At 37.2% G+C, this 24,902-nt stretch overlaps 1 protein-coding gene across 1 annotated transcript in view; it reads right to left on the bottom strand.

Annotated features, from left to right (window-relative positions):
- Window positions 1-24,902, bottom strand: part of DROSHA (drosha, ribonuclease type III) — a 69,548-nt gene that overhangs the window by 39,141 nt on the left and 5,505 nt on the right. Inside the window, exons 4-13 of the mRNA XM_009883947.1 lie at window positions 23,992-24,133; window positions 20,782-20,936; window positions 17,951-18,031; window positions 15,774-15,860; window positions 15,576-15,662; window positions 12,990-13,061; window positions 11,321-11,402; window positions 9,967-10,041; window positions 6,118-6,287; window positions 1,453-1,577 (exon numbers count right to left, since the gene is read on the bottom strand). Coding sequence (XP_009882249.1) covers window positions 1,453-1,577; window positions 6,118-6,287; window positions 9,967-10,041; window positions 11,321-11,402; window positions 12,990-13,061; window positions 15,576-15,662; window positions 15,774-15,860; window positions 17,951-18,031; window positions 20,782-20,936; window positions 23,992-24,133 — 1,076 coding nt within the window. The remainder of the gene's footprint in view (window positions 1-1,452; window positions 1,578-6,117; window positions 6,288-9,966; window positions 10,042-11,320; window positions 11,403-12,989; window positions 13,062-15,575; window positions 15,663-15,773; window positions 15,861-17,950; window positions 18,032-20,781; window positions 20,937-23,991; window positions 24,134-24,902) is intronic.

Genomic DNA, 24,902 nt, shown 5'->3' with positions numbered 1-24,902 from the left:
GGAAAAAAAGAACAAATGGAAATTTTAAAAGAAGTTAAAATAAAGAACTGTGGGAAGAATAATTTTTGTATATCTTCATTGTTTTCAATGCAAGGTACTCAAACTTTACAAATACTAAGAAACTCTGCGGCAAAACAGAGGTGTTTCTTATGTTCTTTGGTCCAATTATTTTCTTTTTATGGATAAGAAAAGTAAAAGACAAGGAGGATTAAAAGTCATGCTCAAAGTCAAAAGAAAATATGTTATTATCTGGCTAAGCACTTACTCTTCCCACTATATTAAATCTAAAATTGTCAGCAAGGAGTTGTAGAAGAGTATGTCTGTCATACATGCACATATGAGTGACTGGGCCTCAAAACCGCAGGTGAAATTCAATGTCCTTAAAATACTCTGGAGGAAAATGCCTGGAGAAAAACACAACCTTAACTATACATGCAAAAGAGATGGGCTCTATACTGTCTGCCATCATTCAGAAAACAGTTCTCCAAATCACTGTGAGAGAAAGCTGAAACTGTCAGAAATTAAGAATAGAACTGTGAACAAAATCCAGCAATCACTTTTATGCTACTAAACAAAATCCACAGTGAAACAGTATTTCTTGCTTTGCCTGAAGTTCTGAATCCCTCTCCATTCCTTCACTACATTCCTCCCAAACTCTATAAGGATATAAAAGGTACGGAGAAAATTAGCATGGACACAAGAGCTTCCAAGCTAGGAAACTGTACGTAGACTTGATCCCTCAAGTCATAGAAAGAGACAACTAAGTAGGGTATGGCAGGGTGCAAGAAACACAAATATCACGAAGAAAGCAAACAGAAAAAGGCTATATTTTTCATTATTAGACACAAGACCTGAAGCGCATCTAGTTAAATGATCAAGCAGCATCTCCGAAACAAAGTCAGTCCTTCATATAATGCACAATAGAACTGGGGAAGTGATTACCTGGGAACTTCTGCCTGTCATTAGCATAAAAAGATTCAAGCAGTGATTTGAGAAATTTACAGAAGGAAGGTCTATTCAGGGCTGGTAGACAAAATAATCTAAATACATCCTGTAACTCAGAAGTCCACATGCTACAGACTTTTGGAAGTCTAGGTAAGTATTTTTTCCCCTCCTGCCTTCCTGTTACACCCTTCTCTCTCTCAAATCTCACAAGTGGCCTCTCAAAAATAACATGGAGCTTGGGGAACCTTTGGTTTGACTTAGAACAACGGTTCTCAGGTTGAGAAATTTCATACTGCACATGCATGCACATTTACTTCAGCAGATCCTGAATTATGCCAGAAAAAGAAGTTACACGTTATATTCTCTAATTTACAAGAGCTAGTGTCCAATGCCACAAGCAGTAAGCGTTATATTGGGCTCAATTAAGCATATAAACAAGCCCTATTTAAGCCACAAATGATAATAGTAATAAGTTTCTGAAGGAAAATGGAAGGAAAAGCATCTTACTGAGGATCTCCAGCATAACTGAGTTGAGCAGGCCGTATCCCGAAATGGACAATAATGGGGAAAGTAATTACATCGGGATTGAACTGTTCACGGTCCAGTTGATCAATACGAACTGAGCTGGGTTTCTAGGAGAAAAAACAAAACGTATTTAATTGACAACAATTTAATGCCTCTAGCCAACACTATCCAGATACCACAAAGTAGCAATATTCAAAGCTTATTAAAATACACATAAAACTAATCATTAATATTATAATCAATATTTGGCGCTTTCAGTGAAAAAAGGAAGCCTTTTTATTTTCATTTTACAAGTCAGGAAATTTACAGTTTGATTATTTCTGAGAACTCAAAGAAATTTTCTTTGGTTGAACATCACACTGGAAATAAAAGCAGGATTAGTATTCCAGCATTCAAGCTCCCACGTGCCTGAGTAGTTCACTAAGATTAGGTTACCTCTCTAATTTTAGTTCTGTTCCTGATTTCCCAATGCAAGTGAAGCCATTATTAAATCCATTCAATCACACTGACTAAATAGCATTAAAAGACCTGTCGCGCTACTTTTGGAAAAGGCCGTTCGGCTGATGTGTACAATGAGGAATAGAGTCTTGTACAATGAGGAGACTTTTGTCCTTTTTACACTTCAAAACAGAAGTTCTTTTTATAGTTAAAAAGGACAGTGTAGAAGGAGGCAACTTGCTTCACCTCTAAAAAAGCAGAAAATGAGTAATTGCACATCACTGTAGAAGACATGCTGCTTACATAGCTCTCGATCACTTATAAATATATTTAAAAACTCAGTTGAAAGTGCCCAGTTTGTCTCCAAGTAAACATTTTCTCCATTACCTGGCAAGCTGCTTTGTTATGTGCCTCCTTACCCCCCACTTTGCAATCAGCTGGATGAGGCCAATATTTTCTGCTTGTCTAAGGTTTCAGAAAAAGGGCATTACTTCTAGTTACCTGCATCTCAAAGCTTCTAATTTAGCACTGTGAATTTCTCAAAGATGAGTTTCAGAGTTACAGAAACAGCTCCCACCATTCTCTTCACAAAACAATAAAAACTGTGTCAAGAACAAAGCTTTCACCCTTCAAACCACCTTGGTAGAACAGTTCACAGGAATCATTTTCTGCATGGATAAGCAAAGCCAATTCTAGAAATAAAAGTAAGCCTCATCAGGTGGCCACACTTCCAATCTATTCTACAAAAAGAGAAACTTACTTAAAACTTTGACATTCAGACAGAGAAACATTTTTCTAAGGGAAAAGTGCTTATCAGCTTCCCTTTGGACACGATGACTGAACATAAAGTTACATCTCCCCGGCCAAAAAAAGAGAAAAATAAAAAATTTTAAGTTAGTTAGCTCATGCTGCCAGGTTTTTAAAAAAAAATAAAAAGAAGAGAAAAGGTTTTCTCCCCAGCACTTCCAATAGAAAGGGATTAGGCCAACAAAATCTAATGAAAAAACATGGGGAGGGTTTATAGCACGCAGAATATTGTTCTCTAAACCAGAAATTTAAGTTTATCTGTTTTTGTGGGGTTTGAACAAAGCCAGTTTGAAAAATTTTTATCTTCACAAGAGTTGTTCATTGGTTCTTCCCTCTTTTAACATTAAAAATGAGGAACTTCTCCCAAAAAAACAGCCTCAAAAAAGCAGCCTTGATACACAACAGCTGCTCTGAGAACCAAGGTGGCAAAATACGATTAAAACTGTAATTATACTCAATTCACCAACTATAATCAATAAATTAAAAAAAATACAGATATCTTCCTACTCAAATGTTTCACATTTTAGACACTTAACTAGAAGTAACCTGATCCTCAAAAGTGCAAAAGGGAGAAGAGCTTTTAATGTGCTTATAGCAGTGTCTGTGCAAAACGTGCAGCCTCAGGATCACTCAAAACCAGACTCTTTCTCCTTATTTATATGCCACTGCCTTTAAGTTTTGTCCCTCAGTTACACAGCTGTTCACAGATACCTGTTAACAACCAGGACAAAAAGAACTCCTTGTTTAAAACTTAATCACAACTGCTCCTTTGCTGACAGTTACGAGAGGGGAGTAGCCAGGCCGTGCTTATTCCCTTCAGCATGGTGAACACTAGCTTCCGCTCTGGTGCTGTTTCTGAAGGTTAAATGAACAAACAGCACCACACAGAAACATACAGTATAAATTCTGCAGACAGAATGCAAGCAAATTAGATGTTACTCTTCCAGATTTTTGTCCCGGTGTTCTCTTAAAAGTGCCATGAGACACCGGCTAATAATCACATCTTTGCTTTTAAAATCTCATCAAAACCAAAGAAATGCTAACAGAACAGAGGCCCATTATCTTTGTTTCCTACTCCAAACCTCACCAATCAAGGCTTTGCTGATACTAGAAGACATGATGAGATTGCATGCAGATGTAGCACAAAAGTATGTTAAATACATATGTATTTGGACTAGTGAGAAAAGCAGCACTATTTCAGAAAGAGTGAAGTATTAAAGGATTAAAATTTGTGAACCTTTAAATCCATTCCAACACAAAGTTTCACTGAACTAATGAAAGACCATGAATAAATTAAATGGTTTTAAATAAAGCTGAACTATTGTTAGTTGTGTAAGTAAATGGGATTTAAATGCCTACCAAATTTTTTTCCCTTCTCCATCACACATATATATACCTCACTTTAAAAAAAATAAAATAAAATACATATATATAACCTAGATTTACTCACAAGATTTATTATTTCTGAAGTGAAGTTGTGGAGGAAGGCAGCAAAATAAAATTTAGTGGGTTTACTTTGTTGTGTCAAGTGGATAAAATTGAATTGAAGAGCTGTCATTTTCTAAAGTAGTTTCACGTTGTCTCTATAACAGAACTGCTTTACCTTCCAATGTTGTAAAATGCACACAAAATACTTTCATATTCTATTTTTCACTTACTTCATACTCAATAGAATATGTTGCAATGAATAGAAAAAAACCCCAGAAACTAAGAAGTCATTGCAATCTTGAGAGAAAAAACATGTCCTAATGATGGCATTATAACATGACGTTTCAAAGTGCTGCAGATTTCTTTTATGCTTGCATATTTTGATGTCCACATGCATCTCTAAAGTCATTGTCTTGTAGAATGCAAAGTCTGTCAGCAAAAATCACACAGAATCTCAAAATTAACACTACCGCTCACAAACTGCACTGCCTTGTGCATACAGACGTTTACCATTCAGTGACACAAGGAAGGAGCATATATGCATTCCTTCACACTAAACAAACAAGCAAGTTTTCAGCTAACCGAAATCAGCGTATCTTCAGCAAAACTACTGAAGTTATGTCAGCATATATCATTCAGATGCTGACAACTCGTTCACTAGAGTGTACCTTGTATCACAGAAAGCACAGCTTTAACTGTTTAACTTAACGTTGCCTAACAATTTCTATTATGAGATTCTGGTTTAGCACTCAGTTTTAACCAACTCTGATAGAATTTTCCATAGTGAGAGTTAAAATGTATTCTCTATTTCTTGTTCCCAAAGATAATCTTATTTTCCTTTTGGTCTAGAAAATTTTAACCAGAACAAAAACACTCAGAATGAAATCAAGGGAAAAATAAATTATCTTGTCCAAGTTATGATTGGCTTATAAAGTAGTTTATGAAATGTAATGCTGCCATACTTAAAAATATGAACTTGAAAAATATATTTAGGAAGTCACCTTGGCTGCAGTTTGAGGACAGGTTTTTCAGTTAGCAAACTAAATTTCCCCTTAGGCATGATACCAAGTCACACTTTTTCTGCAGAAGCTAAGAAGTTGAGCTATGAGCAAAGGAGGAAAATGAAGTCAGAGAAAGAAAGGTATTACAACTGAGAAAGCTGCGTGGCAGTCCAAAACTGCCATATGAGGTCTAAAACATGCCTCTACTACTGCGATTCCACTTTGCGATACTGACCAAATCACGCAAGCAGAACCCCGCAGCTTTTAGTAGACATCATCTATTCTTGTGACCCACATTTCTTAAGCGTCAGAAAAATGGGCTAAATTCACATAAACACTGGAGTTGAAAGGAACTGTGTTCAGAGGACATATGCTTTAAAACACTAATTGTTCCAAAAATAATAAGGCCATAGGGGTTTCAAGACTGGCACTGAAAATTAATGGATGCATTCATTTACGTACACAAAATTCCTCAGTGTGAGCAAAAGCAACATAGAAACAGTGTGGAAAAAAAAACACATAGGCAGAAAGCACCTTTTCCATATTGAGGGCAGAACCTGGATAGGGCACTTTAAATAGAGCTAGGGAGTCAAAAGAGAAAGATGAAAGAAAATAGCAAATAGTTACTAATTCTCTGGTCCTGTGTCAGGGAAAAGAGAATGATATGCACATAAAGATTGTCTGAGAAAATAAGAAAGAAGAGGAGGCAACTACAGTTTCACAGACATAAAATACAGCCATTGCTTTTCATGCGCACATTGAAAGAGTGCTCATCTGGAAATCTGCCCTTCAGTAGAGCAGCAGAGGGTGCAATTCTTTCCAGGGTTGGAACAGGTAAATGAACTGTTCCTACAGCAATCTGCAACTGTCACTGGTCATCATTTCCCTTTCTAATTCAGCCTGTAGCAGGCTCTCTGAAACAAGACATGTATGTGTTGTTGGGCTGTTCATAAATCAGAATTATTTGCTCTACCATGCCAGGGCTGGTAACAATCATCCCTTTGCATTCCTCTGCATATTTCTGCCATTCCAGTTCTTCCCACTGAAGCATGTTGGCAATCTCCTCTTCAGGGACCAGAGCTTTATTGCATCGTAACAAGTAGAGAAGAATCTGATGCATCGAGAGTACTTCTTTTCCTCCATCTTAAAAACACAAATGAATAAATAAAACACATTTCAGATATTCACTCCTAAAGCCTGAGCAGAAGAGAAAATATGGAGAACACATAATATTTAGATGAGCAAAATAAAATGCAAAATGCTTAAGCGCCTTGACAAATACAAAGGCAAATGTTTTATTGATGAATACTGCACATGCATAAACCCTTTGCTAAACTGGAAGCAATAACAGTAATGGTAGCAAGAGTAAGTTTTCTCATACTGTAAAGCTGATGCTTCCAACTTGCCCGAAAAAACTTTAAAATGATAGGCAGAACAATCAGTTACATTGTCCATTTATATCTTCCTTTTCATACTTTTATCATTCTTTTTACAATGGTAGTTACAAAGCCTTTAGGCATTTATGCAGCTTTTTTTAAGAACACTCAAAATTTTACAGGATACTTCTGGATGAATGTAGCAAGTTATCCTTGCATTATAAATTCATCTGTAGTGCTTACATGCTGTACCTGCAATAATGAAGACTAAAGAGCCTCATGCTGTTTTCTGTCACTAAATGAATCAAGGGAACATGAAAACTGCTAAATACTTCCGAGACTTCGGGAAACACGCACAGCAAAGGCTACTTTTAACAAAGGAGGCAGTATAATAAACATCTGACTCTCTCCAGGTAGCCAATTACAGATGTGAAGATGCAAACAGGAAAGACGAGTGAGTGACTGTCCTGACAGACCACCATTCAGAAGACACCGGCTATTCAAATTCAGTATGTCCGCTCATATGAGTAAAAAGATAGACATGTTACTACAGTGCTTTCGTTTTGACACACATCCCTCTGACCCCCCCCCTTCAACAACAGGGTGTTAATCTCTAGGTATGGAGGCATCTTCAAGCTTCATCCCCACAGAGCACAAATGTTGATCTCCCTTCCCCAGAAAGCCGGAGCAATCTGATCCTGCCACTGAGTATATTCTCTCTAACACTACGCACATAAAAAAAGGAAAGGAGAAAAAACAGAAGTAAAGTCTTAGACCAATATGGGGGATGACGCCACCGCACAAGGAATGTCATCCCAGGCACACAGGAAAAGCCTTGCAGAACTGCTGCATCACAGCAGATGTGTAAGATGATGTCCTCTACAAGACACATGAGGGAACTAGTGCTTCTCTTACTTCATCTGGAATCACAGCACTATAGTACAGAAAAGAAGAAAGGGAATGGTGTAACTTGGCCTCTTAGAACAATTAAGGGGGTCTACAGGAGAGCTGGGGAGGGACTTTTTACTAGGGCATGTAGTGACAGGACGAGGGGGAATGGATACAAACTAGAAGAGGGCAGGTTTAGATTAAACATTAGGAAGAAGTTTTTCACTTTAAAGGTGGTAAGGCACTGGAACAGGTTACCCAGAGAGGTTGTTGAGGCCCCATCCCTGGAGGTGTTCGAGGCCAGGCTGGACGTGGCCTTGGGCAACCTGGTCTAGTGGGAGGTGTCCCTGCCTATGGCAGGGGGGTTGGAAGTCAATGATCTTTAAGGTCCTTTCCAACCTAAACCATTCTATGATTCTATGATTAACCTCATTCAAACTCCAAGAGGGAATCTTAAATGGGGAAAATACCCCCCAAACCTCATTGGAAACAGAAAATATTTCTAAATAGCTGCAGGGGCAGATTTTTAAAGGTGCAAAGTTTTCCTTCAAATTAAAGGGACACTCAGTTTAGAAGACTTTTGTCTTTGTCAGCAACTAGATTATACTGTTACACAAGAGGTAGCCCATGTCCAACAACCACTAAAAAAAAAGCATAGCCTTACTCACTGAAGCCCGTGTACTGGAAGGGTACAGGTTGCTATAGATAGCTGTGCTAAACACTAGGTAGAGACCTGACCTTTCCTGAGTCAGAACATGCAGTACTTGGGACCTCAAATGTTTTTTCTAGTCTTTTACTCTCTTAATATATTTATCATCACAAAAATATGTGACAATGAATAAAAGACAGCAACTATCTTGCATGCTATACATCTCTGGCACTCAGTAAACTTGGTATGATTAGCTCAAAGCTTAGAGCTACCCCAAGGCCCGTCTCTAAGTAATCCACATAGAAAATCTGACATCCCAAACCTCATATTTTTAGACCATGTTAGAAAAATAAGAAAGAAAGAAAAGTAGAGGAGATGGGAAATCAGCAATTCGTTTCTATCTTTAAAGAGACAGTAGATGAATGTGTGGAGAACAGTTGCACCAATATATCTACTTTGATTAAACATAGATAAAAAATGTTGTGCAAACGTACCTGAAGAAAATAGATTCCCACTCTCTGGAAATTAAAAATCTCAAGATATCTCAAAAAGTAATCAATACAAAATGCAAACTTGATTAAAAAATATCTGTCATAAAGATGCTAAGGGGCAACTATATATGCAGAAATATCAGGAAAAAAACATTTTTATCAAGAGTTAGAAGGCAGGGAACCTTAAAGAGGAAGCACACAGGTATACATATTATAGAGACTTTTCTCTTCCTATCAGTAAACAATCTAACAGCACAGAAAGAGCTGACTTCTAAACTAAAATAAACTAACAGGAAACACCCTCAAGCTACACAAACCAGGCAGGTCAAACTTGTTCTCATTTTGTGATGAGGTCAAGTTAATCAGCCACATGTGGCTTGATGGCTTATTTTGTAAATTGCTTCAGCAGAACCAAATCAATGTTTGCTAGCAAGCCTCAGAGCTCCACTTCTGATTGAAGAGTGTTGTGTATCCAGGAAGGAACAACAATTAGAAATATGGTCATCTAGCCATCAGCACTCTCCACAGTAACGAGCCAAACCTCATTTAGCTACAGCTATAATTCATATCCCAACTAAGTTTCAAAGCCCAGAGCAGACAGCACCTCCAGCCACTGGCCTCTTGATGAAGATTGTTCCATGTCTCATCTGCACCCTCAGTCCGGCAGCTGAAATGCATCCTCCTGTCCACACAACCCTTCTGGAGCAATCACTGGCAGGATCTCAGCAGGACACGTTTTCAATGGAGCCATGACATTTATATCAACTGAAAGTCTGTCCTAGTATTTTAGGATGTGTTAAAAGCCTACATAAGTTGTTCACTCAAAACGAGCTAACGCTCCAGACTGAAGCTTGTCCTTGGCTGGCAGGCTAGGGTTGAATTGCATTGGAATGGTGTTTTTGTGTCTTTCAGCATTTGCTGCAAGGTCTAAGCTTGCATTAAAATAAAGAAAGAAACAATCAGAACAACATGGACTCAGGGGTGCCAATCACACTGACCCTCAAAACTGTACATCAAGAATTTTAATATAATGACACGGTATCCTGAAGAGCAGAGGGGACATTAAATTCAGTTTTATACGTGGCATTAGGTAATAGCACTCCTCAAATGCCACAGCTCCATCGCAGGGCAGGACAAGGATGACCCAGCACTGCCTAAGATCATGACGACAGAGACAAAAGCTGCAAGACTTGGCCTGCCCATCTGAATCCCAGTTCTGAGTAAATCACCCATACTGCCAGCAAGCCCTGCCAGCTTCAGATGGAAGCACTAGACCTCCACATTGACTGAACCTTTTGACTTGCAATAAGTTTTTTTGTAGTTTTTTTTTTTGGGGGGGGGTGGGGGGGGGGGGAGTTTGTTGGTTTTGTCATTTTTTTAGATCTAATTTCCATAAACCTACATAATACCAATATTACCTGGAAGAAATCTCACAAATCGTGGCATGAAGTGAAATCTGGGGCAGCAAACAGAATCATTTTCAAGTGAAGGACCTTAAATTTGAAAAAAAACATGAAAAATTTATGAACAGCAATGCATTTGCCAAAGAAGAAAAAAAGAAGTCAACCCTGCTGCAGATGAACAGTGATTACATTTAATAGGGCCTATGCACAGCAGAAAGGAACAGAGTAACAACTTCTACTGAAAGGTTTCACATGGACAATTTCAAAGAAAGCTACAGTAACTTATAAATAAAAAGAATGTAACAGAAACACAATAGTTTTATTTAAAATGGTAATACAGAAAAAAAATTGTATATAATTAATTCACTTAAGCCTTACAGACACAAGCACTAGTTTATTAGTCTCTCTCAATTAGTGGAGTGGTTTTTGTTTACAATAACGAAGATAGCAAGGAAATTTCCACGATGCTATTTTGTGGCTTTTTCATTTCCTAATTCGTCATCCAAAGATTTGCATGAAAATAAAAACAAAACCAGTAAGTACCTGGTGTTAAAAAAGAAAGAACACCAAGAACCAGTGATATGAAAGACAACACTAATATCGGAATACAATTAGTATCAAACCAAAGAAAGCTAAACAAAAATGTATGAAACTTGTATGCTCCTCTGTTTAACTGCAGTAAGTGTGCAGTAAGAGTGCATCTCTATAGAGAAAGTCAAGACACCAAAGCACACCTACAATTCTGAAACCAAATTCTTTTGATATTCTTGGTTTTCTTTTAGACCAAGGGAAGGATCATCCCTGAAATTCTCCTTTGTCGCAGTCTTCACAGAAACATATATTTTCATCTTGTCAAGTCAAAAACATTCAGCTATAATGATATGTTATCCCTCTATGGCTGTCTGTATGACACTGCTTTGTAAGTTGACTGTAGAGAAATAGTGTATGAGTAAGTTGTTTGTTAGCTTGTAAAAACAGAGAGAATATTTTACCTGACATCTTGACTTCCAAAATACCATGCACACAATACTGTGCAATATTAAACATACAATAAGAATTACTGTTTGATTAAAAAGGAGTTTTGGATTAGGAAGAAATTTAGTTTATCTGCAAGAATACAGAGCCAAGTTTGTGCATTTTAGTTGCTATAGCCCACATTAATGAACTCTAATATATATCATCTTCTTGAAGAACAAAGTGGAAGCTTGTCCCTCTCACATAAACCAGCATTTGACTTTGGTCTTTTGAGGCCCCTCGCAACTTTTGTCTTTTTAAACCAAAGAACATAACAAAATAGAGTCCTATTTAAAAAAGCTGCAACTAATTGAGATTCTGTATGGGTTTTTTTTTTTCCCTAAACAAAAGTTACCTTTAAGATTCCAGTCATAGAGTTCCAAAATATCTTTGAATAGATATGAAGAGAATAGCTCAAGACCTCTCACACAAAAATTCTGGGGAAAGAAAAAATAATCTGGAATATATAACACTGTAATACAAACAATGCCAGTCACATTTATTTAAATAAAACAATGAAAAACCCCAGTGTCTTCATATTTGCCAACTGCTAGACAACTGGGCTTTGGAAACAGTATTGATACATCTGTAGTCATCTACTGTAACATAACACAGTGATCTCTTCACAAAGCATCGTCACGAAAGCATTGTAATGAAGACACTTTCGTCAATGACCAAAGCAACACTATAGGCAGAAATTATGAATCTGCGACAATTCGCCATGCACTAAAACCCTTCCACCTGAGTAAGCTAAGCAGATGACATATTCCCGAGAAGGATCTTTTTCATAATTCACTTTTTCCTACATGTTCACATTAAAAGTTTATAAATCACCTTCTGGGATATCATGATCATTTCCATAGCAACATGTCAGTACAATGCAAATTGAAGATTTTGACCTCAAAAGCCAACAGGAAAGCAGAGAAGAAAAAAAAGGAAAAAATAAAGAATGAGATTCTTCTCATCAAGTGGGGAAGCAGCTCCTCCAAAGCACAGAGCTTTAGAAATGAAGGAACTTAAAAAGTCTTCCTTAAAAACAACATCAGGCCAGGCTGATATAAATTGTATGTGTATGATACTGGCCATAAAGTCCAAACCCAACAAGACAATCTCTTTCACAAGAATGCGTTAGTAAAGACAGTCTGCAAACAGTGCTGTAGCCAACTGCAGTAGTCGATTGACCAGGCGTCCAAAAAACTGCCAAATTCCCTATTCTGCTTGGTGGCCATTTGTTGTTTTAGAACAAGATTTGGAGACAACACAGCAGATTCAGTAACAAGAAATGAATTGCTTTGATCGCATTAATCTTGCTGAGGAATTTCAGGGCTCTTGCATATATTTAGATGCTGTTGAGCAACAAAAAGAGAGATAACTAGAAAGAAAAATGTAAATATATGTGATTAAATTAAGCACTGATCCTATCTTTGCAGTTAATATGCAGGGGTGTTTCTGTACCTACACATGCTGTTCCACTGCAGCAATCTACTTCACAAACTGGCTTCACCAGGGATTAATTTGTAATAAAAAAAAATAATAAAAAAAAAGATTATGAACTGAATGTGCTTTGTTTGTATCCACCGGAAATTTGTTTTGGCAACAGCTTATATTAAGTACTGATAAGCAATCTTCAGAGCTTCAAACTCATGATTAAGTTTCAGCTCTGCCATTGACTTATGCAGTCCTGGCAAACCAGCACCTCCACATGCCTCATTTTTGTCATCCATAAAAGGAGGATAATGCCTAACTTGTCTTACAGATAAGAGTACCTGACATACATTGTATATAACTTAAAATGAAAAGAAGCTATGGATATAAGCGCTTCTTACTACTTGATTTTAATATATGATAGCCTAGGTAGATGGATTTATGCTAGCACCTGTGAGTGCAAGTTTCTTTTCAGCCATTTGTTCAGAACACAGCCTGTCTCTTAGAGACTTCACGAGATGGGATTCTAAACAGTTTAATCCATTAAGCGTATCAACAACACATAACCCACTGACTTTTTGACTAATTATCCTTCTTACCTCAGGCATCATCTCCTCAATAAAATGAATTGTATAGTCAATGTTAAATCTGATTACTTTACATAGAGGAATCTGAAAGGAAAATAGAAATTCAGCATGAAAAACTACACAGCATCAAATGTATAGTTAATACAATTTTGTATGCAAAGGTATTACTGTCTGCTTGAAAAGGGCACTTGATAAAGCAGCTGTTCTGGGGGATCATGCAAAGACAAGAACACAAGCATGTGAAAGAAAAGTAACAGTTCTAAACTCCACCTCTGTAATAAAACAGGGCTGACAGGAGGGATGACAAAGGAAGATTAAATAATGCCATCTACTGGAGATGAAGTTTTGTTTAGAAGAAAAAGCAAAGCTCAGTAAACCTGTACCTTCTCTCACCTGCACATTCGGAAGTGAAGTTATTGTTGGTGACACAACATGGCAGATTGATACAGTGACCTGAAGACACGATGTTTTTAGCACACTGCCAATTCTGTTAGCCATACTGTCTTAAAATATGGCTTTAAGTGATAGCAACACAATATAAGAACTTCAGGATAAATTTATAGCTTTATACTAATTTCATCCAATCAATATTCTCAGAAGTTCACTCAACTAACTAATAAAGACAAACACCTAATTCCTTTATTTCACTTTTGAAAAAAGGTTCCTCTGTTTGCAAAGTCCATGGATTGCTGAAGGTGTGTGTTTGTCCGTTTTTTTAAGTGGGATTTTTTAAAGTAAGAATACTGAATTGCTAAAAGAAACTACAGAAATATCTAATTCTACCCTACATATCTACAACTTTTAGTAAGTTTTACTACTCACTGGCCCTGCAAGCATTAAAGTATCTTAGAACAATTCAATGGCCTGTGAAAGTGAGGCAACCCAAGGTTATTTTGCATTGATAAGCATTCAAATAAATATCTGAATGGTTCTGGGGCTGCACTGAAATCAATGCACTTAACAGAGGTGCAATATTCTGCTTGCATCTTCTTGCAGCTCACTGTCAAACATTTGAGTTTTGTCTACAAAAATCTGTTAATATCTGCATGATAAACTAAGGAGCTACACCGAAGAAAAAACTGTATTTCCTACAATTTGATACAATATTAAATGTAAATACAAGAATAAAAAACCTTGGAAGTGAAATGCCCAATTTAGCATTTGAAGAGAGGAAAAGCTGTCACATTTACATCAGCAGCACTTTTAAAAAAAAAATTAAAAAAAATACATGGAGTGTTTGCTTATTTTCTAACATATAAGTGCAACCAGGACAGAATATTCCAATTCAGAAACTCAGTAGCCTGGGGTATTTTTCTTTGAACTGAATAGAAAATGAATGCTTTAGAGAAGTGACCACGACCAAAATCTCCATGAATTAGAGTTCCACATAAACAAGCAAATACATAGCAAAGGAACATGTGGTTGGTACTATAAAATTGTTTTGGTAGTTATATTAAGAAAACTATAATTTCTCTTATGACTGTACTAACCATTTTCCCTAATATCTGATTGGCTTAATTATTACTGAGTAATAGTAATAACAGTACTAAGACTTCTAACAGCTTGCAAAGCTAAGACTTCAAATTACAGAAATTCAGTTCAAAGACGCTGGTGTTCAGTTCTCTATCTTTGCTACCCTTTTCCACCTCCCTTTTATCAAATATGTTCCAAAATGTCTCTCAAACAGCAGTTGATATGTTGCCAAAAATCATCTCAAGACAGCAAGACTCCTTCCAAAAGGCTTTATACCTGTTCGTAACAGGAACTGACAATACAGTGCTGCTCTGTATTCAACTCTGTAAAAAAGTAATCATTTGCTGCTGATCACTTCCTCTATTTGGAATGAGAAAAACCACACATGCACTTTATGGTAAGAGTAAGTTCAATGTCTTCACTAACTATTCATGTCAGACAAGAAGAGTTTGCCTTGTTCTCTGTACATTAAAGATTTGCATAACTCTCTGCCTTCCTGTCATGCAGTAGACACAAAAATTATAAAGATAAAGGTGGCCTTTTTACCCTTGTAATGGGAGTAAAACAAAACTGTTTCTTTTACCTTGTTTGCAAAGTGAAAATGTAAAGCTTCAGGACAAATCTGCCTTGAACCCTAAGGCTGAGTTAATGCTACCTGGCAGGATTGCTTCATGCTGCAACCCCACAGGCTGAACTCTACTTTCTTACTGACTTCTCATCAACATTACAGTCCCTCGCCCTGCTCACCAAAAGTAATGTGATGTCATACATATTATGCAAGCAAACTGTCACAAAAAAAAAAAAAATGGTTTCTTCTCAGTCCCTCTCAGCTCCAGTATTCTTACATCCCAGTCCTGTACTGACAACCACTCTTACACTGGGCTTTAGCACTGGTGGTGTAGCTAGTAATGGTATAACACCAAGGAGACAAACCAACCCGACAATATTTGGAAAAAAAAACCCAACAAAAAACAACCAAAACAAAAAAAACAGTTCTTGAAATAGCAAAGTAACAAAAAAAATTCTTCAAGTGTACAGAAATTAAGTATTTGCACATTTTTCATTCAGAGACAGCTAACAGCTTACACTGGAAAAGCAGGGCCGTCAGGTACCAATCATACTTACGTTTGTTAGTGGGGCATGTGCAAACATGGAGAACCCTTCAAAGATATATTCATGGTCATCATACTCAATAACAGTAGGTCTGTCTGTCTGAAAAAAGCAAATAAAACCACCACGGAGTAAGCAAGAAGCAGTACTACTTCCATCACCAGAAAAAAAAAAAAATAGAGTCCTAGTTAGAAGTATTTATAAAGTACTTACTAAGAAGTTTGTGGGAGGCGACACAGTAATTCGATAGTGGTATAGTCTTCCAGCATTGTTGGTCATGGGGCGGCATGGTTTAATGGGCTTAAAGAAAGAGATAAGTAGAATTATGTGTAGAGTCAAGGCAAATTTAGATTAAAAGAGAGAATAAAGCATTTCTAATAGCCATGAAATATGCACTAGGAAAAATTAAATAAAAGCAGGTAGTCATAATTAAGCATTCTGGGAAGAGGGAAAGTGGGGCCTTATCTACATTTTCACTTTCAGATATATTTTTAAAAGCTATTCGAAAGGAAAAAAAGGTGAAAAACATTGCTGTAATTTTATCATTTTCCATCTGACTCTCCATCTTTCCTACACACAGCAGTTAGTTGTTTACACACCAAACTAATTTCGTCTTTTATATACATTTGTTTCAGGAAACGGATTCGCAAAGCTTACAAAAAGGAACCTGGACCTCACATAAGAGGATCTCAAAGTCTGTTATCAAGATAGACAGATATCAGCTCATCTGCCTGGGGCAAATCCGGGGCCTGAAGAGAAGGGATTAGTCTATCACCGAGAGGCAGCTCTAGTAACCCTGCTCTGTCTGCCAGGTTGTAATGCCTGCCTGCAAGGTCCGAAGGCAGCCAGCCCTTTGTGCATTCCGATGCAACACCAAATGCCTGGGATTCGCATTTTCTTCCAGCTTGTTCTGAAGCAGTCCAGTTTGAAGACCTAAAAATCCTCAGCAGTCAGACAAAACCAGTTTCTCGCATGCCCTACATCCAATTTGCTGCAGTTCAGAGGCTGCCACCAGCCTGTTCAGAATACATCTGTCTGCATGGGGAAAGGGGGGGGGAAATCACTGCAGTGAGCAGGGTACTACTCTAAACAGCATTACAAAAGTTGGCCTGATGGTGATGGCAAGAGAGCGACATCACCACGCAGTTCTGTGCACTTTGCAAGACCCATCCAATAAGCAGGGTTATTACTCTGGCTGTTCAGCCCCAAATTAAGCTTCTCACTGGTGTGACAAGACTGTTACAAACCAGCCAGTTTAAAGCTAGGCAGTTGTATCTACAGGACACTGGAAAAACTAGTATATCCCAGGAGACTTTCTGAAACCACAAATTCCCAGCTGGCCTTGCTCCAGGGAGCAGCTTCCTTCATGCAGCAAGTTTTATATACCAGTTTTCTTCTGCTAAAATTTTCTCCCTCCTCCTCTCCCAGAAAAACACTACAGACAATGTGGGGAGGAACTGATCCTGAACTGGAACGATTTATAGGAAGACCAAAGCCATTTTTCTGAAGTGAAATAATACACAGAAACATTCAGAAATCCTTAACTGCAGAGAAATAAAAGAACATTTCAGTAAATATATGTAAAAAGTCATATTGAAAAACGAAATTCTTCAAGAAAGATTACAAAGGTAAATTGTAAAACCTACATATTAATGTTCTCAAATTCTTTCACAAGAACTTTTTTGAGAATCAAAAAGCTTGAGGTGGTCCAAACATCGTTTTTCTTTCCAGAAACAATACTGATCACCAAGAATTCTGTGTCAAAATTAATATTTCTAAGGAAAAATACCCAAACACTATTTCAACAATGTTTTTCAAAAGAAGGGCACTACCGTGTTTCAGGAAGCTGATGAAGTCATTTTTTTCTAATCAAATATTCATAAAGAACTTAAACTGTTTGACAGTGTGCAGACAGCACTGTGCACAGCGCAGACATGCTCTAGTGCTAAGGCAAGAATACATCCTGACAAGCTTCCTGCCTCTGTCAGCAGCATAATTATTATTTTATTTACTTTTACTTTTAAAGCAATCCCTTCACAAAGAGGGCGCTCATAACATACTCATCCACTTGAAGATGGTAGATCTTTGACCACGAGTTCTTTTTTATTAATGTAACTGTGTTTCAGAAACTTTAAAATAAAACAAAAAAAAAACAATCAAAAAAACCCCATAGAACTGAACAAATACAAGCAAAAGTTTTCCACAGTTTTCAGGTGGATTTCATTACAGGTATTGCGTTTTAAGTATGAAGTTACACAAGTGATTTAAAGTTGCACAGGAGTTTTTACTAAGCCTGTAAGTCATGGGGAAAAAAAAACCTCAAATCAACCCAAATATGAGTTTACAGCATGAGGTTTGTATTCATAATTGCAATTCTTAGAATTAGTTACCTCTTCGCCAGGATAAATGCCATGTCTTATTCCCGTTCGTCGTGCTTTAGCACTGCACTTGCACAAAGGTCCATCATTCATCTGTCAAAAACAAAATAGGATTCTGTTTTTATTGGAAAACAGTTTTGGAAAAATATGTTGGTTTTAATGCCTGGAGTGATGATGCTTCTAAAAGCCTGTCATGCTTAGATTAAGTGGATGTTCTTAAGCCAATAAAACTGAAAACAGTATAGACTAATGTAAGAACACTGCACAATAGCATTAGAACTTCATCACTGTTTCAGAAGCACAAGATGGAAAAATGCTCTCAGCAGAATCGTAGCACTCTACTATCATATACATCTTTTCCATTTCTTATATATACAAACAGAACACTGTCTGCCTAAAATGAGATTCAGGTCCCAAACATGCACACGCAAATATTTACATGCTGAAATCTCCATGTTCAAACAGTTCCACACAGTCCACTGAAAATCTCATCCCTGGTTAACCCCTCTGCAATGTGGCAAGGCTATCACCAAAAGTATGCAAAGCAGACCATTTGAAGATTTTACTTGTTACTTTAAAGTAGTAATGGGAACACTTCAATTACATCCTGCGAACAGATCAGTGAAAAAGATGAAGGGGTAAAAAAAAATACCCACTTCAGTATTCTGTATGGTTGCATCAAGTAGGTATATCAAAAAAGGCCACTGCGCACAGTATAAAGCTAGTGTCTTTCTTTTCACTTTTATGACCAAGTTCAATGCAGACTATCAATGACTGCAATACCCTAAAGCTTTCTGCTCTTAACATCATGCCTATTGCAGAAATCCAACAAAAAAACCCCACAGAAACAAACCAGAGAAACAAATGAAGTTCCCAACCCCAGGCTTTCATGGAGTTTTTCAAAGTTTGAACCCAAGAACTGAAACATTGTTTTTAGACATAGAAAAAAACCCAACAACCCTGCAATACAAAAAAAAAACATCAGAACTTTCCATGCCATTATAAGCAGTCTGGAAACGGAAACAGCATCCAACTATGCAGAACTAAACAGTATCACCAGCAAACAGCTACAATGTGAAGATACCTCAGGAAGCAAAACCCACCAAACTGCTGTTAATGTAGTCTTCAGGCAGTTAGGAGCGGGACACAACTTTTTAGTTTTGATGTTAATTCTCTGAACGTTAATCTCAGTTTAATCACTTCAGACTGGCACAGTGCATACATGCAAAGGAACATAAGAAGTAGGACACCTTTCTAGTCCTTTGGGAACTAAGTAGTGCAATCTTAACAGAGTGACATGACAACTTTCTGTTCGTGCATTTTTTTCCACACTCCGAGACCTTGAGGAAAGTACAGGTTCAATGAAATTGAATCATGCTTATAGGTAAAGGCATACTTCCCCACTGGCTTATGCAGCCAGAAAACAGAAGAGAGTTAAAGATCGCAATTTTACATAAACTAAGGCAATGGCTTTTAACTTTCTCTGACCAACAGGGCAACACAAACAAGCAAATAACATTTGCCACTGTGGTGGCATTGGCTTTAACAATTTATTTGCTGGCAACTGCCAGCACTGCTGGAGATTATCCAAAGTAACAAACACACTGCTCAGACTGAAGGGTTGGAAAGATCCATCCTAAAAATCTAGTTCCATGTCAGACGGTGTACTTGTATGTGCCAGTGTGCACGGCAATCATTCCTGGCTTATTTATGTAGTGATAGTCAGAAAGCACTGGGGCACACCAGATAAATACCTAGGAAAACTTCAGATGTTTTCAAATAAAATCTACTTAGAAGTAGTACAGCACTGACAAGCTCACCATGATCTGATTTCAGCCCCTTCAAGAAAGATGAAGAGCCAGTCTCAAGAAAGTTTTTGGGAAAGAAAGTTTTTCAGCAAGAAAGTCATAAACCACACATTCCTGAATCTATTCATCCAACAGTTATTCCACTTCTTTTTATTTAGCTAATACTCTGGCCTGGAACATTACTTTGAAGTGTGCCCAAGAGCTACACAATTTTTTCAGTTAAATATCTAAACAGTTTGCTAATTTTGTTTTCCATACAAATAAAAACAGCTAGCTGTGCTCAGTCAAATTATTATTTTTTTTAACTGGAAGCATAAATATGAGTCTGTAATAGAATATTCAACAGACCTTTGAATTACCACTGTGGCAATAAGCAATGCAGTATCTCTTGGCATTATGATTTGTTGCATGCTAAACTCATGCATCACACAAAGTGCCAGGAAAATAAATTTACTGAGGTGCCATTTGAGTTAGAATAGACTGTAAAATATTTAAGTAAGAAAGATGAAGATGGCAAATGTGCAAACAAAAACTAGTCTTCTGTGCAATGTATACATTCAAAACAACACTTCACGAGCTCAGCAATTACGTTTAATGAGAACTATAATCTCCATGCAATTACAAAAAAAACATTAGACAAGAAATTAGGAGCATTAACTGCATATTTAAAACATTATTTATCATTATGAACTGAGAGCTTTTAGGTGAAAAATTTGTAAAGGAGGTAAACATGCTGCCTTTTCTCCATCCCAGAATTCATCTGTGTACCTTTATCTCAGGGCTAAGAGGACATTAGTACACTGTTACCAATTCAGGTTTTATTAGCACTGTCAGACATGATTCCAGCTGAATAAACCCCAGGATTCATGAAACCAGAAGTGAAGCGCTTAGAAGAAGATGAAAGAGAAAAGGGAAAAGGGTGGTAAAAATTGCACCTTGAAATAGATGTCACCCAGCATGTTTAACAACAATGCAGAATTTTAGGTCTACAGGGCAGAATGACTTTCAGATACATGCTTTTTCCTCTCACTGTACCTGTCCTGGATCATTGTACCACAGTTCTTCATGGAGACGATCAGGGTGTGCTTTTTTACGCTTAATTTCTGCAATGACGTCAAAAACTTCCGAATCTGAACTGCTAGAGCAGCTGCTGTCATCTTCAGAGTCACAGTCCGAGTCACTGGAGCTCTCTGATTCACACAGGGAAAATAAAGTCAGCTGAAAAACACTTCCACACACACTCTTCTCCAATAGCAATGCATTCTCTAACATGACATAGCTAACTGTGGCACACTGAAAGTTATTAAAGTTGTACATGACACTCACACTAGTGAAAAGAGGGACAGCAACTGCATTTTTAATAAAAAATGACAGCAAATGCTACAGATTTTAAATGCTTACAACTGCATCTGTTTGCACGCATGAGAGAGTGCCGTTTGGCTGTCCAGGAGCACCAGTGCTCAGTTGTAGAAGAACCATTTCAGTTACTTAACATTAAAGATTATAGAGCTACAACCAACACAAGTATTACTGTAAAGTAAAAAAAAAAAAAAAAAAAGAGATAGAGAGAAAAGAGAAAGAATACACATATGGTCACTAGCATGAGCTAAACGGAACCTGTTGTTTAAAAGTTAATTCTGCTTGCTATGAGCAAAGGGCATACGTGTAGTTTCATTTCACCTAAAAATGCTCCTGTCTGTAGCAGGATATTGTGTATTTCAGAGTTTCAAAAAGACATATATCTATAGAATTATTGTAGAACATGTAGTGTTAGACTAATTTTTCAATATCAATTATTTCTAATCACATATTAGAAACCACAGACAAGAAGAAAACCTGAAACTACTAGCTGAGTGAATCCAGTCATAAGTTCTTTAGAAGCCCTGTTCTTTGAGTTGTCCTCCTTACTTTTTTTTTTTTAAAAGACATTTTTCTTTGTATTAACAGAAATATTTTTTTCTGATGTACCAGAGGGGAGAACAATGCTAAAGAAAAAAAAAAAAAAAAAGAAGATGGTCTTAGACTTGTTAAAATGTCTCCTTGGTGGTGGTGTCAAAATAATGTTAATAAGTGTCTGGACTTAAAAAAAAAAAAAAAAAAACCAAACCAAAAAACACCAAAAAAAAAACAAAACCACAAAAAACCCAGAGCCTGATATCACATTTCTCTAACCTCCTGTGGTACTTACAAGTGACTCCCTTTCTTATGCACGTAATGTCACTCATTTCCACAGATCTCCTCAGCTCCAATTTAAATAAATGCCTTCATAGCCAAGACATATACCATGATGTAAGTAAGTTTTATGATTCTTGGAAGCAGGGATGCAACATTTCTTCCATTTCTAAGTTTTGACTTAGGAGAAAACATATTACTATGCTGCCAGTGCTTTGAAATACTGTGCAACTATCATTTCAAATATGTGTATTTATTGAATACAAGACTCTCCTTAATTAAAAGAAAAAGAGGGAGAGAGAGAAAATGAGAGAATATTACTAGTAAAATATGCTTTTTTTTTTTAAATCAAGTTGTATTTTTATACAGTCCACAATTCAGCATGTGTTATTAAAATATGTCCTTGGGACATACGGTTAACATTTGTCATGTATGCTTAATTGAAATCAAGTTTTGTCTAAACGTGCATACGCCTACGTTCCTGTAAATATTCACCAACACTTGAGTTTTACAAGTTCTCTGACAAACATTAATCAGTTGTATAAGTCTAATTTTAGGTGTGAAATGAGTGTGGTATCTGCAAGAGTAAGCTGGAGTTCCAAAAGACCAATGCAAAACTTTTGGTTTCGCATACTGAAATCAGCCTTTTGTGATCTAAAATTGCTCTTGAAGTGCATTGCTATCTCAGTGCAATACACAATTATTGCTAACAGAAGGCAGAACAGAGACAGCATTTACTTATGTACAAAATAAGACAAACTATTAGATGCTACAGAAGCATGGCTCTAGGAGAAGCTGTCACAGACAGAGAGACAGCCCAGGGGACCACTGCAGATGCAAAGCCTTCAGGTCCTCCAGAAATAGTAGAAAAAGAAACACAGAGAAGTTGCTCTTGGCCCTATCGTATTTTAGCCTGCAGCAGCAAAGGAACTCTTTCTGCAGAGATCTGAGGAAGTGAAGGCTTTACACAGGTATGTTGAATGTAGCAGTTTTGTCCTCACTTCATCCACATGAAAATACACCTCCTGAAAAACCCAACAGTTAATTTAGTTAATGATTCTTGAGTGAATTTAAATATGTGCAAATCTGCTGTTCAAAAAGACATTAAGAAGGTGTTTCCTTTACACCTGTGAATTCACTGTGAATTCATTTAATCTGTGTTTATTTTTTATCTTTACTGTATCTTTTTATACTGCCAGCATGTAACTGACCGTGTCATTATATAACTGTATTTCAACTTCAGAATTTTTTATATGTGATTTTTAAAGAGTTACTAAGCTCAGATACGAGAGTCTGAAGCAGCTTAACAGGCAAACATGAAACACCAGTTAAAAGGCAAGCCCAACAGGGTACCTAAATTAATGTGATATGCCTAAGAATTTATTGAACTAATGGAATGGACTGAAAAAACACACTATGAAACACTCTAATGGTGGAATTATAGAAAGAACAGCAAACAGCTCTCACAAAACAAGAAAAATAGCTTTCTCTGACTTCTGAGTAGATAAATTACTATCAAAAAGTATGCCCTGCTAATCAACCAGTATTCCCCAATAACTGATACAGCTAGCAAACTTACTTCACCACAAGAAGATCCACATGGGTGGTGCATGACAACGCAAATAAACTATGTTTTGAAAACTGATACTTCTGCATAACATTATAGTAAGCAGAGTTGCAAAACACAATCCAGAAGAAAGATGAACACAGTGCCATAACAAGCAGCCATATGATTTTAACACCCCTACTCTTGCTTCCTTTTTAGAAATACAAGACCAGGAGCAAAGCCTCTTGTGCGCCATGCTTTGGACTATCTGATCATGCTTTCATGCCATGGAAGAGACTTTAGCACAAGGCAGTGCTGGATACTCTCCATCTTCCCTTAGGCTTCCTGGGTAAAGAATCTAGCTCTACTTCAGTCAAAAGCAACAGTAAAACTCCCATGGTTATGCAATAGAAAGGAAGGAGTTAAACACAGATTAATGTACAAACATTATTAAATACACACAACTGTCAAAACCAGGTTAACTACAAATTATTCCATTTCAGAGCTCTGTCATCATTTCTGCCTACCTAAATCTTCATCCAGCTTGGTCTTTGGTGGCTCCCACGGTGGTCTGGCTGCTTTGGCCTTTGCCTGTCGCTTTCCCAACTCATCATCAAACTTTTCATATAGATCTCGGAGCTTGCTTGTTCCTACCACAGTAGAGTCCCCCTGTTAATTAAAAAAAAAAAAAAAAAAAAAAAGACAGTGTTGAAACAGCACATGAACAAAACACGTGCCAGCATTTCACGATGAAAAGCAAGAGGGGGAAAAGACAGTGTAGCTCAATGAAACATGGAAATACTTGCTAAGGCTTTAGTGTATCATTACATTGCTCCACCAGGTGTATTGGCAGAGAAATTACTTAATTTGCTGACACATTTTCATCAAACCTTTAGCCTAACGAAGCAGGGCTACAGCTAAGTATACTTAGTACAGCTCAGCCCTGATTTTTAACAGGTTTAGAAGATACAGGAGACCTGTGAAAGTATTTTGCAATTAAAAAGAATTTTATCACACACAAAACACAAAACTCAGCTCATTTTGTTGCTTGCTTTGAATTACCATGAATTCACTCTCCATGTCCTTCTCAAAAAACACCCACAACCAACCACAAACACAAAAAATCCAGAAACCTCCCTCCCTCTATCACTGCTCCACCAGCAAGTTTTATTGTCAAGTACAAAGAATCCTGACTTCCTGCTTCTGTACAAAATTTCTCCAAGGTCGTGGGAACATATGGTGCTTGAGCCATCTTTGCTCAAATACAGGTATAATAGAAAAATAACACCCTTCCCTCCTGAAGACAAAAAAGTACCCCTCTTCCATGTACCACTAATCTGAAAGAAAACAAAGAGAAGAAACTGATGAAAATAAAGAAGAATACCAACAAATAAAGTCCTTAACAGGGTTAAAAGATTGAGGTGGTTAGAAGGAGAGA

Source organism: Charadrius vociferus, unplaced genomic scaffold (genome assembly GCF_000708025.1).
Source record: "Charadrius vociferus isolate BGI_N301 unplaced genomic scaffold, ASM70802v2 scaffold234, whole genome shotgun sequence".
In the NCBI taxonomy this organism is placed as follows: domain Eukaryota; kingdom Metazoa; phylum Chordata; class Aves; order Charadriiformes; family Charadriidae; genus Charadrius; species Charadrius vociferus.
Note: the sequence above shows the minus strand (reverse complement) of the source record. Positions and strands in the feature narration are given on the sequence as shown.